The 14,026-nt window shown below is 45.7% G+C and overlaps 6 protein-coding genes across 6 annotated transcripts; 4 read left to right on the top strand and 2 right to left on the bottom strand.

The window, feature by feature from the left end:
* Window positions 1-759: 759 nt before the first annotated feature.
* On the bottom strand, window positions 760-1,248 carry N7495_007796 (uncharacterized protein; the record flags this gene model as incomplete). The annotated part of the gene is made up of 3 exons (XM_057210447.1): window positions 760-887; window positions 954-1,138; window positions 1,211-1,248. The coding sequence occupies 3 exons, from the start codon at window positions 1,246-1,248 to the stop codon at window positions 760-762; spliced, it is 351 nt and encodes a 116-aa protein (XP_057059990.1).
* Window positions 1,249-2,326: 1,078 nt separating this feature from the next.
* N7495_007795 (uncharacterized protein) lies at window positions 2,327-4,976 on the top strand (the record flags this gene model as incomplete). The annotated part of the gene is made up of 2 exons (XM_057210446.1): window positions 2,327-2,700; window positions 2,753-4,976. The coding sequence occupies 2 exons, from the start codon at window positions 2,327-2,329 to the stop codon at window positions 4,974-4,976; spliced, it is 2,598 nt and encodes an 865-aa protein (XP_057059989.1).
* A 2,029-nt stretch (window positions 4,977-7,005) lies between these two features.
* N7495_007794 (DODA-type extradiol aromatic ring-opening family dioxygenase) lies at window positions 7,006-8,334 on the top strand (the record flags this gene model as incomplete). The annotated part of the gene is made up of 4 exons (XM_057210445.1): window positions 7,006-7,344; window positions 7,431-7,603; window positions 7,654-7,814; window positions 7,871-8,334. The coding sequence occupies 4 exons, from the start codon at window positions 7,006-7,008 to the stop codon at window positions 8,332-8,334; spliced, it is 1,137 nt and encodes a 378-aa protein (XP_057059988.1).
* A 171-nt stretch (window positions 8,335-8,505) lies between these two features.
* N7495_007793 (L51/S25/CI-B8 domain-containing protein) lies at window positions 8,506-9,041 on the bottom strand (the record flags this gene model as incomplete). Its single annotated transcript, XM_057210444.1, has 4 exons — window positions 8,506-8,564; window positions 8,637-8,669; window positions 8,757-8,863; window positions 8,956-9,041. The coding sequence occupies 4 exons, from the start codon at window positions 9,039-9,041 to the stop codon at window positions 8,506-8,508; spliced, it is 285 nt and encodes a 94-aa protein (XP_057059987.1).
* Window positions 9,042-9,423: 382 nt separating this feature from the next.
* N7495_007792 (mitochondrial pyruvate carrier family protein) lies at window positions 9,424-10,237 on the top strand (the record flags this gene model as incomplete). Its single annotated transcript, XM_057210443.1, has 4 exons — window positions 9,424-9,620; window positions 9,694-9,709; window positions 9,848-9,984; window positions 10,054-10,237. 4 exons carry the CDS (start codon window positions 9,424-9,426, stop codon window positions 10,235-10,237), a joined length of 534 nt encoding a protein of 177 aa, XP_057059986.1.
* A 699-nt stretch (window positions 10,238-10,936) lies between these two features.
* On the top strand, window positions 10,937-12,642 carry N7495_007791 (putative extracellular exo-polygalacturonase; the record flags this gene model as incomplete). Its single annotated transcript, XM_057210442.1, has 8 exons — window positions 10,937-11,246; window positions 11,300-11,666; window positions 11,725-11,783; window positions 11,836-11,996; window positions 12,055-12,243; window positions 12,297-12,413; window positions 12,471-12,545; window positions 12,604-12,642. 8 exons carry the CDS (start codon window positions 10,937-10,939, stop codon window positions 12,640-12,642), a joined length of 1,317 nt encoding a protein of 438 aa, XP_057059985.1.
* Between the last annotated feature and the right edge of the window lie 1,384 nt (window positions 12,643-14,026).

Genomic DNA, 14,026 nt, shown 5'->3' with positions numbered 1-14,026 from the left:
AAACCCAAGACCTCGGGCTTCCGTGTTTCATAACCATAAATATCGATAGGTATTTGGAAGCTGTCTATGCTTTCGAGGTTCATGACTGCTTATAAGGCTTATGATTGATATTTTTACCAAGACTTCCATACATATTGGAGATTGTCATGATGATGGGGGGTGCTGATTATACCTTGTACCTTGATGGAATTGGATGATTACCTAGGTAACCATTTCGGTCAAGAAAATACTACCTAGGTACTTTGCGACAAATTTCAAAAAGAGATATGAGACGAAAAGGGCTCGAGCCCCTAAGACCGAATTCTAGACTGTGATTTTCATTCCCCACGATGCTCAATATAGTTTATTATGAGTCGTTGCACTTGATGGTTCCGGTAGCTCCTACGAGGTAGATACTTCCAATGTTCGAAGGGGATTCTATGATCAAGCTTCCAAGCTTACAGATGGAATATTCATGACTATTCAATTATTTTTCTGGATGAAACTTTTGAGTAGGATATAAAATTGATCTCGTGCCCATTAAACAGGCATACATAGTGCAGTCAACCATCTGGCGTTCTGTATCAAGTGCAGCAGGCAATTGTAGTGTACACACCATAATGACAGCATACAGGATAATATATGGGATATTTTGAGAATCGGTGCCCCGAAGAGAATTAGGGAGCTGTAAAGCGTTAGATGGGAGAGAGTGGAGATGGGGAAAGTAGGCAGTAAAACGACAACATAAAGGACTTTTTGGGAGGGAAATTTTTATTGAAATCATTTTTCGCCCAAAAGCTCCTTGCGCATCTCGTCCCGTTGTACCTTGGATTCCTCCTTGGCCTTGGTACGTTGTGCCTCTATCTGGGCGCGCTTCGCATCCAATTCTTCCTGCGCGGCGAACCAGACTAATATCGGGGCATAATGCATTAGCTATAACATTCTACATCTTCAAAAGGTGCGGGCAACAATACTGGACTTATCGGATTTGGACCACTCCTTCAACTTTGTGACATAGTCGTCAAACTCCTGCGCACGCTGCTGTCCTTGCTCGGCGCTGCGCTTCCGCAGCTCCGGGTTGTACCGCTTGACAAGCTCCTCATCAGTGGGCCGGATATACTCGACAAAGGCAGGGCCGCCGATTGAGATCAGGATACCACTAAGCGAGACATGTGACGTTAGTGAGACTAGTTATATACCGAGGATTTGGGAAATCTGTCGCATTACTTACCCTGCGATGACCTTGAACCACAGACCTGCGCGAGACATTGTGGAGTATTCTTAGGTGTGGTGGGTAACTTTGCAAGGATTGGAGGATTGAATTGGAAGTAATCTCGTAATAGACGAACAATGGTGTGAAGTTGGATACTGAGCTTGGCATCATTAACATCGTCGCTTTGATTTGCGGTAGCGTGGCGCAGTAAATGGGGCTGGAGTATCGTGGCGCAGCGATATTATAAGATAGAATTCCACCTGTAATATGCACACTAATGCTGCTGATTGTACTACACTATTCATAGTGTCTCGTATCATCTTATTATCTGTATCGAGAACAATCTCGTATATCTTTTGAGATTCATCGAGCTGAAGACTAGAAGAACCAGTCACTATGATTGATTATTGGTACGTACATACGAGTAAACATTACCGTGCCATTTGAGAAGTCTGTCATGGTTTGATTAAAGCTGAGCCTTTTAGACACTTGGTCGGGGGTTCTATCCAGGAAGCTGTTCTATACAGTATAGTTGAATAGATGATATAAGATTCAAAGTAATGGATGTGTACTCCGTAGTAAGCCCCCATTCGGCAGCCGTTGTACCCGTACGGCTGGCTTACGTTTTAGATTTAGTTAGTGCTTTCGTACTAAGTAGAACCCCTGGATCGACAGGCACGTTATATGCAGATGGGAGTACGGGGTAGCAACCGCGCGGCTTTAAGTAACGAAACAAGAGTCTCGTATATTTCCTGAAACAATTATCAAAAAAGAGATGAAAAGCAAAGTAAAAGAGAAAAGAAAAAGAAGAAGAAAAAAGAACCAAACTATGACGGCGGAGGTGTGGGTCACAAAGATTTAATAAAAGTCACCTGCCTTCCCTCTAATCCCTTCGCCCCCGCTACACTACTTCTACTTTCAATTAGTCCGAAACAAGGTATCAGAAAAGTCTCTCTCATTCCACGTGCTCCTTCCAAAAGAGTCTCGAGAATTTGGGGGTGAGACTGGGCTTTACATCATTTTGCAGCGTCTACCCTCCTTGCATGTGAGCTGTTGCGTACACCGATCTCTACTTCGACTTCGCCAACTGCAGCCATCACAGCCATGGCGTATCCTTCCCACCAAACCCAGCGAATGCCGCCTATAAGGCAGTATAACGCTTCTCCCATATCCCCTGTGTCAGGCCCTGGGGGGTATGCGCCAGATGCTATGTACGGCGCAGACCCCGCATATGCTGCTCCCGACACGCGCTCTGCAAATGGAGGACATGGACCTGGAAATCCGACCTATAATCTCCGATCAGGACCTCCAGGACCTCCTGGCCCTTCATCTCGCTCACGCCCGCCCCACGGTCCATCAAATTCACAACCCCGATCGATGCGACCACCAGGACCTCCGGGTCCAATGAATGGTCGTCCTCCCAATGGAGGACCTAGAGGACCTGATCCTCGTCGTCCCTACCCTCCTGGTGCTATGCCACCGCAGAAACGATCACGAGCGCCTCGTAAGTATTCCGCTATTGTCATGTGACACGTGAACTAACAGGATTCAAGCGGGGAGTCAACCTCGGCCTGGCGAGAACTATGATAATCCATTTCCCACTGTTGCCCCCAGAGACCCTAGAGACCGACGTGGACCTGATCCTCGGGGCTTGGAGAATGGTATGGCAGCAATGGATATCAATGGTAATGGTAGAATGCCTCCTCGACCGCATACTGCAAATGGACAGAGGCAAGGCATGCGACCACCTCCCCCGCGTGGACCGCCACCTGTGCGTGGCCGCGGAGGACAGTATTCAGGCCCTGGACGCCCTCCTGTCCGCCCAGATCAACAGGATCGATCTTACACGGATCCAAATTTTACTGGCATGCACCCTGCTGCGTCCCGACCTCATCCTTCGCGAAGCGCAACAATGCCTTCCCAAACACGCGAATATACTGGTCCAGCAGCCTATGGAGACTTTGAATACCAACAAAATTCGATGGATCATACTCCATCTACGCGTTCTGATACGACCGGCTCTAGACGATACCCTATGCCCCGACCTGGTAACGACATGGACTCTGGGCTAATGGTCAGCCATTCTGATGTCAATAATCGTGTGTCATATGCACCCAGAGAATTTTTGGATAGTTATTATGAAAGCGGTCCAGACGAGGATCCCGACATGCCCAACTTTGATGCGATTCCGGAAAGTGGTCCCGTTGATGAGATGGGACTTGACACACATACAATACAAACTTCGTCGTCTCCACCTTCGTCATCGGGTGGCCAGTATGCAGCCTTTTCGCCCACCTCCGGCAATAGTTCGCTAGCGCACTCCAAATCCCAGCCCAATCTTCGAAAGGGCAGTGTTCCCAATCAATTTGAACATGCTGGATTTCAATTTGATATTCCCAGTGAAATGCACCCAGGCCAGGCTGGATATGTGCCCCAGGGCTATGAGGCCCATGGCTATGAACAGGGTTCCCCATATGACCAAGTGAACCCATATGCCGGTCATGTCCAAGACCCGTATGCTATCAACCAACCGGTACATGAGTTCGAGCAGGCTCAGATTCCGGATCCTCAACAAAGCCCTGATACTCTGTCTAGCCACCCTACACCGTTCAGACTTGGCCATGACCCATCAGGCAAGCCTGCACCAGTTCGACAATACACAGGTGCCCCCAATCCAGCCCCCGCGCAATCAGCGCCGCAGCCACAGCCACCAACAGGTCCTGATTCGACTCCCGTCACTCAGCAGGAAGTAGAGAGACTTCAGCAGAAAGCGCGAGCTAATCCGGCTGATCACAAAACTTCACTTCTCCTTGCCAAAAAGATGGTTGAGGCCGCTGACGTTCTTGTTACCAATAATGCTCGACTCGATGCAAAAATGAAGGTCAAGGCCAGGGAGAAGTATATTTTGGACGCGTACAAGATCGTGAAGAAGCTTGTGTCGGCTGGTGTTCCCGACGCACAGTTCTACCTGGCCGATTGTTATGGCGAAGGTCAATTGGGTCTGGAGGCTGACCCGAAGGAGGCATACTCGCTGTATCACTCTGCCGCGAAGGCTGGACACGCACAATCTGCGTACCGAGTGGCAGTTTGCTGCGAAATCGGCCAGGAGGAAGGTGGCGGCACTAGGCGAGATCCAATGAAGTCTGTACAGTGGTACAAACGTGCCGCAGCTTTGGGTGACACCCCGGCCATGTATAAGATGGGAATGATCAACCTGAAGGGTCTGCTGGGTCAGACCAAGAATCCACGCGAGGGTGTTTCGTGGTTGAAGCGTGCAGCCGAGCGCGCCGATGAAGAAAATCCGCACGCGCTACATGAATTGGCTCTCATGTACCAAACTGCCACTGGAAATGACACTATCGTCCAAGACGAGGCATATGCCTGTGAACTATTTCACCAGGCCGCGGACTTGGGTTACAAGTTCTCCCAGTTCCGCCTTGGTACTGCCTATGAATATGGCTTGATGGGATGTCCCGTGGACAACCGAATGAGTATTATCTGGTACACTCGTGCTGCTGCCCAGGGTGAACATCAGAGTGAGCTTGCCCTCAGTGGTTGGTATCTAACTGGATCGGAGGGCATCCTTCAGCAAAATGATACGGAAGCCTATCTTTGGGCCCGGAAAGCGGCTACAGCTGGTCTGGCCAAGGCTGAATATGCCATGGGATACTTCACTGAGGTTGGCATTGGTGCTACTGCTAATTTGGATGATGCCAAACGATGGTACTGGCGCGCAGCGGGTAGGCGAACTTACTACATGATTCTTGATATGCGAAATAACTAACAATTATGTTTCTTCTCTTAGCGCAAGGATTTCCAAAGGCTCGTGAACGTCTTGAAGATCTCAAGAGAGGTGGAGGTACGATGCAGAAAACCAATCTTTCACGCTCAGCTGTTAGCAAGCAGAGCGATGGAGACTGTGTTTTGATGTAATTCTGCCTCCTTCCCCTCTTACTCTATTCACTCAGTCACTCTCTACCCTACTTCCATTTCTGCCACAAGTGCATGTACGCCTGGTGCATAACCTTCGCCCCATTTTCCACGAAAGAGAACTTATCGAGTTGGGTTTGTTTCGATGTACATTATCTCTTCCTTCAGTCCCAGAGAAACATATTTGTGTTCCCCGTCACCATTTTCGTCCTTTCGACTTCTATCCCTTCCCCTTTTACACCTTATTACTCTGATTCTTGATTTATTATTTTTGTTTATCGATGGGTTGCATTATGACTCCTTGGAGAAAACCATGGCTGAACGGAATACATTGAAAACGGAGCGAATACCCTGGAGCAAGGCCTGCAATTATGTTTAATGAATAGTTTTCTTCCGTTTGATACGGGAATCATATATTTTCCACATTGCTTTTCATTAATTCGTAGTTATCTAGACAATATGCGATCACGGACCTTGGAATGAGAATATCGCTGTCTACCCATCACCATGTCTTCACATTATAAAAATCAGGATGAACGAATTCTTGAAGCTATCAGCGCATTCAGAAATGAAGATTGCTCTTCAATGTCATCAAATACGCGAGATTTAGCGTAAATTACTATTGGTTTCGAGGACTAAATAGGCCCAGGATTAATGAAGCCTACGACAAGCCTCTAGATTGATTATCACGATAAGACTGGAATGCTACCTAGGTACTTAAAACATCTCTTGGGCTCTTAATCCTTCAATGAAGCCCTGAAGCCAAGATTGAGTTAAACATTCCCTAAAATATAACCCTGAATAACAAAAGAGGCTTTGAAAAGCTCTTGTTATTGAACGCTAGCAGGCTTTTTATAAATCAGCGATCAAGGGTTGGTTTAAAAGCTATCAATAAGTTATTAAATATGCTGGTATCGACTTCTGATAGATGTACAAATTTGATGAGACTGGATTTTATGAATCGGCGCCGGAAAATACCGATGGATCATCAAACAAGAGCTGCACAGGAGATTTTTCTAGAATAAATACTAATTAATATTCTAGTACTGTGGTTAAAGCTATCTTAACTGATGGTTTTACCTAGGTGGTGTCCCATGAATGGTTATCCTCTCTACAAAACAGCTACTTCTACGCTGATTTGATCGCCTACATAATGATGACATTGGCCTAACTATCTCTGAAAATGGCTAAATGACTATTTCATTGGCATTTCAATGGATTCATTATTTTGAGAAATCCATATAGTCATATACAAAAGCCTCATAGGGATCATTACTATATAATATCTTTGAATCATATCTTACAATGGAATCCTTCAATTCAACTGAAGTCAGCACCTCAAAGAGCGCTCTCAAAAAGTTGCTACAGGCTTTTTGAAGCTAGTGGTAACCTTACGAAGTGATATCTTGCGGCTAGAAAGCTCATAAGAGGCATTCATAGTCTCTACTATAAATGAGAAGCTACTCAAGAGGAGCTCGCTCAATGATATTAGGGAGTTATTTGCAGCGCTCCAGGCGCGCTGGGGCATCTCACCTAAAGCCTGCGACCAAGAATCATAAACTTTAAGGGGTAGAAAGAACGAATATATCTATAGACTATGGCTAATCAATTTGGATATGAAGATGGAGAAGTAGACGTTTTTGATGCGGGCCCGTAATAAATTGGTAATATATGAAAGGGGTTACCAACATCCGACGCGGCCAGATTCCGCGCTGACGAACCATCGGGCCATCGGCTTCGAGTATATTTGATGCAAGCCACTGATTTATCAGACTTATATCGAGATCTAACAATGATGCCATTGTCTTATTCATTTTGACTTTTTCTTTATCAAGAGCTCTTCCCAGATCCCTACCTACCCTTCTACTTACTCTTCGTTATACATGTCTTCCGAGATACATCCGCAAACCAATCTGCCAAATCCCTCAAGATCAAATCCACCTGACTCTTCTCGGAAACTCATTTTTATTTCTCTACTGACTCTTGCTGCTGCTGTGCTGATCGCACTTTTCTGGAGCGACGCCGTCAATCTGTCTGCCTTCCGCCGTCTATTCGGATCCTCTTCCCGCGCTGCTTCGGCTGTAGCTCCATTGTCTCTATCGACTGCAGCAACAGCGTCACTTGCAGCTGCGACGACCAAGGGAAGAACTGCATCAATTGACAATTTGGCTGAATCCAAGATGACCGGGAAAACACCCATCTACTTCTTTAGTCATGGCGGAGTGAGTTCCCCTCATTCTTCGGTCTATAAATCTGACGAGGTTGATCTTTGGCATTCCGATGGAAGTCGCTAACAATTGAGATTCAGCCCAACATCATGTATGATTATGACCACCCGGCCTACAAGAAGCTGGGTCAGATAGGGCGAGAAATTACCTCGAAGGTTAAGCCTGATGCTGTTGTTGTGTTCTCCGCGCACTGGCAGGGTGGTAGGGATACTATCTATGTCAACAATGCTGAGATCACCGAATTGATCTATGAGTATGTCTTTTCTCGAGTCCGCGTTAGATGACCTTGCTAACACATGCCAGCTTCTACGGTTTCCCAGATAACTACTATAAGGAGAAGTATCCTAATGTGGGTAGCAAAGCTGTTGCGAACAAAGTGCTTGATGCTCTCAAGAATGCCGGTATCGACGCGAAGGGTACGAAGCGTGGACTGGACCATGGAGTTTGGGCCAGCTTTAAGTGCGGTATGTCACCTAATAGCAACGACAATTTCATACGAACAGAGACTGACTCGGCACAGCATTTGCGCCGGATGACAACCCACTAAACGTACCTATTGTGCAGGTTTCCCTTTTCGATAACGAAGATCCGGTGCAGCACTACAAGCTCGGTCAGGCAATCTCCCACCTGCGTGAGCAGAACATTCTCATTATTGTTTCCGGTATGGCGGTGCACAACCTGCGCGACCTGCGCTTTTCATTCGGCAGCTCGCGTCCAATGCCGTACACAGTTAGCTTCGATGAAGCTCTCAAAGAGGCTGTGACCACTGCGCCGGAGGAACGTGAGCAGGCCCTGGTGCAGCTTTTAAAGCGCCCAGATGCTCGCCAGGCCCATCCGACATTCGACCACCTGCTCCCTATTCACATTGGAGCCGGAGCTGCGGGTGATGATGTTGGCAAGAGACTTTTCACGTATCCGGAGGGAAGTATGAGCTGGTCGCAGTTCCGATTTGGAGATCTTGCAAATGCTAGTACCTCTTTATAAGACATAGTATAAACAGAGATTGAATATATCGGCATTTGCCGCGTGTTAATTTATATCAATTGGCGGTGAAAGAATCGTTTAGAAGGATCCGGTTTCATCTATAGGTACATAGGATTGTAGAACAGGGAAGTCGCAGTAGAAACATAAGATGAGGGGCTAGTGGCGGGTTCATTATGAGCTCTGCTTCACAAGGTTGGTGATACGCTCTTCGATCTGTGCATCCGACAGGCCTGTATTTGGTTAAGAAAAAAAAAATCAGTATTGTTGTTTTCAGCTTCGGATCTCACGGAGGCACTACTCACCAGCCAGGGCTTCGGACTTCTCCTTTCCAAGGTCTGTGAGTGGAAATTGAACATGTTAGCTGAGCTCTTCATTATGCGATCGATATTGCACTGCAATAATTCGAGAGTGTGTTGGCGTACCATAGCGGGCATAAACTCGAGGCTCGGTGCCAGAGGCCTCGCGAATCATGATGGGAGTGTGAGGGTTGTGCTTCTTCATGGTAGGGTAGGCACGGTTGATAAAAGTTCTGAATATAAGTACTAAAGTTAGAGAACAATGTCGCAATATTAAAAAAGCAATGGTCTGAGCGAGGATTTGGCTTGATGGCGGGAGACATGCCTTGTGGGAGCGCTCTGCTCGGAGGTTTGGCAGAAGAGAAAGCGGAGCTCTTTCAGACCCTTGGTGAAGACGTACTTTCCCGACATGGTGGTTGAATCGCGCAGGTAAAGGAGGGGATGAGGAGAGGTCAATTATCAAGTACGGTCTTGACGGGAGTTGCATTATTCACGACGGTGATGATTCGCCAGGTTCATTCGGCCTAAAGTGGTTTAGCGCATATATTATGTCATCCGGAGCAGGACCGCAGTTTAGATCGTTAACTATGTAACTAGTATTGCGAAAAAGATCGATCAATTATCGAAAGGCTCTGAACAATCTCCACTCTTTGTGAATAATTTAATTCCTTGTTGGTGGTGATAACATTAGTACCTACCCCAACCCGGAACCCTCGCTTTCCGAGCCCAGTCACCGGTCCCGAATCTCGCGCCCTTCGCTCCTCAACCCTGATCATACCCCCCAACAATCAAAATGTCGTCTCGTATGGGCTTCCGTTTGTTGAATAACTCTCGCTTTGCGTTCCGCAATGCCTCTGGACCATTCCGCCGACAAGGCGCCCAGGGCTTCCGCTTCAATAGCTCCGAGGCCGGCGCCGGTGCCGCGGAGCACCAAAATGCTTTCCAGCGTCTATGGAACAGCCCTATTGGTGTGAAGACCGTTCACTTCTGGTATGTCGTGGAATATACACCAATGACGATCTGTATTCAAAGAAGACGTGACTAACGACGATATATGGAACAGGGCTCCCGTTATGAAGGTACGAACTTAACTCGACCCCATCTTTCCATTGTCGAAGCCTCTTTCCGTGCGATTTGTATTAGCGCTGGATCTATGCGAAATCGTCGTTTTTCACTTGCTTTAATACCTGGGAACTAATATATTTACTTGCGAACAGTGGGCTCTCGTTATTGCCGGTATTTCCGACTTCTACCGTCCACCTGAGAAGCTGTCTCTCACCCAAAACGCTGCGCTGACCGCTACCGGAGTTATCTGGACTCGTTGGTGCTTCATTATCAAGCCCCGCAACGTCCTGTATGTCATCTGAACTTGCACGCCCCGTTTCGTCTGAAAGTCCCCCGACTGACCCAAACTGTTCAATAGCCTCGCCGCCGTTAACTTTTTCCTCGGATGCGTTGGTGTCGTCCAATGTTCTCGTATTCTGCTGTGGCAGCGCAGCCAGAACGGCTCCACTGTCGAGGCCGCCAAGGAGTTCGGAGAGGAAGCCAAGACTGCCGGGGAGAATGCCGTGAAAGCTGTTGAAAATGCTGTTGAAAAGTCGACCTAGATATTTGGGATTTACTGATAGGTGTTGCTGATGATGCGGATGTAGAATGACTTGAATTAACAGAGCTGATATAGATATCATCTATAGACGATTCTCATCTGAATTATCCCGGGCTCCATGCCTTTTGTATGCTGGAGTCCAGATTATTATCTATTGAGGAGCCGCGCTGTATATACTAATTCAACAACTTCAAGTTTTATTTCAAGAACAATTAAATTTACTCAGACTGTTCGGTAATGAATAAGCGCTCGTATTTGGGACCTTGTTCAATTACCCCGATTTATCCTCCCAATCGGTTAAATGGGAGAGGAAATTCCCCCCTATCAGAATGATGTTAACATCGATAGAGCATCATAACCTCCAACAACATCGCTAAAAGGTCAATACTTTCATGAACACCCTCATTTAACATTTGCATGTCCCCACAAATAATCATGCAATTTCCCCGGATCAAGTCAGTGCTTACCCCCACGCTATACGGAAATGCTGTGGAGAGCGCACTGGATCTGTAATTCCCCATGTATTCAGCTTGAAAATCGGTGAATCCGGGATAATTAGTTGATCGTCTTGGAATTAAGTCGCACTTTCTGCAAGGGGTCCTGGGAAGGAACTAACTATATATCGCGGATACACCTGTTTGTACATATTTGCTCTTCCAACTCTAGTCGACTAAGATATCCCGCTACCATTTTCATAATAATGAAATTCTCAGCTATCACTCATGTGGCAGGACTGTTCCTATCGCTCAGTCTTGCCGTCGCTGGTGGTAAAGGAGAGTCGCGAACAGACGCGTGCAAGCCACATCATCCATTTAAGCCTCTTCCTGACAGTCAGCCCAGAACTCGAACATGTCGTGTATCTAATCATGGTCATGGAATCGACGACTCCAAGAACATTCTCAAAGCCTTGAGGAAATGTAATAATGGCGGCAAGGTTGTGTTCGACGCTGATAAGACATATACCATTGGCACGGCAATTGATATGACGTTCTTGAAACATATCGATATCGGTAATATTTCACGAAGAAAAGTAGAAACGCTCAAGGTTAACAAATCTGTGCAGAGATCGAAGGTACAGTTCAATTCACAAATGACACGGACTATTGGCAAGCCAATGCTTTCAATCAAACTTTTCAGAATGCGACGACATTCTTCCAATTGGGCGGCGAAGATGTGAATTTATATGGCACTGGTACTCTTGATGGCAATGGTCAAGTATGGTATGACCTTTACGCCGAGGATGCCCTAATTCTGCGTCCTATTTTGGTGGGAATTATTGGACTCAATGGCGGCACCATTGGTCCTCTCAAACTACGATACTCACCTCAGTGGTATCAAATTGTGGCCAACTCGTCCAACTTACTGTTTGAGGGCATTGATATCTCTGGCTATAGTACGAGCAACCATACTGCCAAGAATACTGACGGATGGTAAGCATTTATTGGTGGGCCATATGGGAATTGTTCTCAGACTTAATGTGGATTACAGGGATTTGTATCGCTCATCAAACATTGTGATTCAGAATTCAGTGATCAACAATGGTGATGGTAGAAAAAATTCTTCTTTTTTGTTGAATTGGTCCATGCTGATAGTGTCTAGATTGCGTTTCCTTCAAGCCTAACAGCACGGATATTATTGTTCAGAACCTTCACTGCAACGGCTCCCACGGCATATCAGTAGGCTCACTTGGTCAATACGAGGGTGAGGTTGATATCGTCGAGAACCTGCTCATTTACAACATTTCCATGTTCAACGCTTCAGTAAGTCTTCCTAAGAAATGAATATAGAGGATTTGAATATATCTGATCTTTACATCAGGATGGTGCACGCATCAAAGCTTGGTCAGGCGTGTCCTCTGCACTATCAACAGACTTGCAAGGCGGCGGTGGTTTAGGAAGCGTGAAAAATATCACCTACGACACCATGACAATTGAGAATGTCGATTACGCTATTGAAGTAACGCAGTGCTATGGCCAGTCAAATCTCACCTTATGCAACGAATACCCGGTGCGTGATTCTTTTCAGATTCCAATGCAATACGCGTATCACATACTGACAAGTTTTTTCGAGAGATAAAGAGTAACCTCACAATCTCTGATGTGCATTTTAAAAACATCAAAGGTGTTACTTCCGGGAAAAAGTCGAACGTGGGAACAATTGTTTGTTCGAGCCCGAATGTAAGTATCTCCAAGACCCTTCTCCCAAAAAAAAGAGCGGAATCTGACTTTTAGTAGACGTGCTCAGGTATATACGCAACTGATATCGATGTTGAGAGTCCCTCCGGAACTGATACTTTTATCTGCACGAATGTATGATATTTGAAGCTCGTGAATGAATATTTTAGCTGACATTGGCATGACTTTATAGGTTGATGAAAGTCTGTTGGATGTCAACTGCTCCTCCTAGGCTTAACAATTCTTGATCTCATATCTCAGTGTACGTCCATGGATATTTACAGATTGAAACAGCTCACATATTCAAGGGCTATCGGTTGAAAACGCCGGCTATGGATCAGGAGGTCAAGGTCCCGGTGTTCAAAAAACATGTCTAGGAGGAAAATATCGAAGCCTATCTTTTAAATAATCGATTCTTCTTTCCCAGGTGTCTACAAGTCTGGGAGTGCTACACTGTTACCTACTATGGGCATCAATAAGGAGACAGCAAGACCGAATAAATCGAGTAATAGTAACCTAAGGGTCATATGGTCCTTTGCTCTTACTGATAACAACTACGTAAACTCATATAAAAACCATTTCCAGGTGAGTATTCGTGGATAGTAACGTAAGTAGCTATGGATTGAGACGGTATAACGGTATATATACCTCACATATAATAGAGTGAGAAGAGTGTGGAGCGAGAGAACACTTTCTTACACCAGACCTATTTCTAAGATTGATACAACATCTTGAAGAGCTACCAGTTAATAGGTTATCTAAAATTGATGACATAGAGCACCTAGAACTAAAGGTTCCAGAGCTGTTTCCTTAGAGCCGTGGATAGATGGAGGGTAAAGTAGAATTTCATTGGCAGGCTGCTCGGCGCTTGGTCTACTTTTTTTTTTTTAGTTTCAAGTATGGAGGGTGGGAACGATACGTCAAAGAGAAAAGATAAGATGGAGCTCTGACGGACGACCCACCTGGGGGCATTTCCTTGGAGGTTTTGGAGATTTGGAAAGCATGGCATGATAAGATTTGATTTCCAACATGCCCAGCTCAAAATTACTAGGAAAGGTATGCCAGAGAATCCTCCCCGATCGCTACGCCCTTGGTCTTGACTTTCTAGAGACGAAATTAAGGAAATGAATGAACGAATTTTGAATGGAGGGGGACTTGTAAAGAATTGTCGGATAGTGATGCAGACGCGATTAAAATCAGTTTCACCTTTTGACTATCAGAAATTTCTTATTGTACAGGATGGATCTACACAGAGAATCTTTCTCGAACCCTCTTTTGAAATACGCTGTGCCTATTTCAGCTACTTAACCACTGGTTATTTACAGGTTACAGTTGAGCTGACAGGAGAAAAAAGTTCAGCTGACAGGTTTTTTTGCCACGACCCTAATCCGGTTAGACCTCAGCTGACAGTGACTAACTAGAATAGGATGCTTTTTTTTGCTTTTTTCTCTATTTACAATACATAACAGTAATTTATTATTAAAAACGGGAGTTTCTGCCATAGATAGCTGGTTATTTGTATGAAATAGCTTGTCACGGGGCGGGCAGGTGAATAGAATTATACTAGAACTGGACAGACAGTATTGCATTGACTGATAGGCTAAGACGAAGATGTA

The sequence above is a fragment of the Penicillium taxi genome (assembly GCF_028828555.1).
Source record: "Penicillium taxi strain IBT 34144 chromosome Unknown utg000005l_segment0_segment0, whole genome shotgun sequence".
NCBI lineage: Eukaryota > Fungi > Ascomycota > Eurotiomycetes > Eurotiales > Aspergillaceae > Penicillium > Penicillium taxi.
This window is presented reverse-complemented; position numbering and strand designations above follow the sequence as displayed.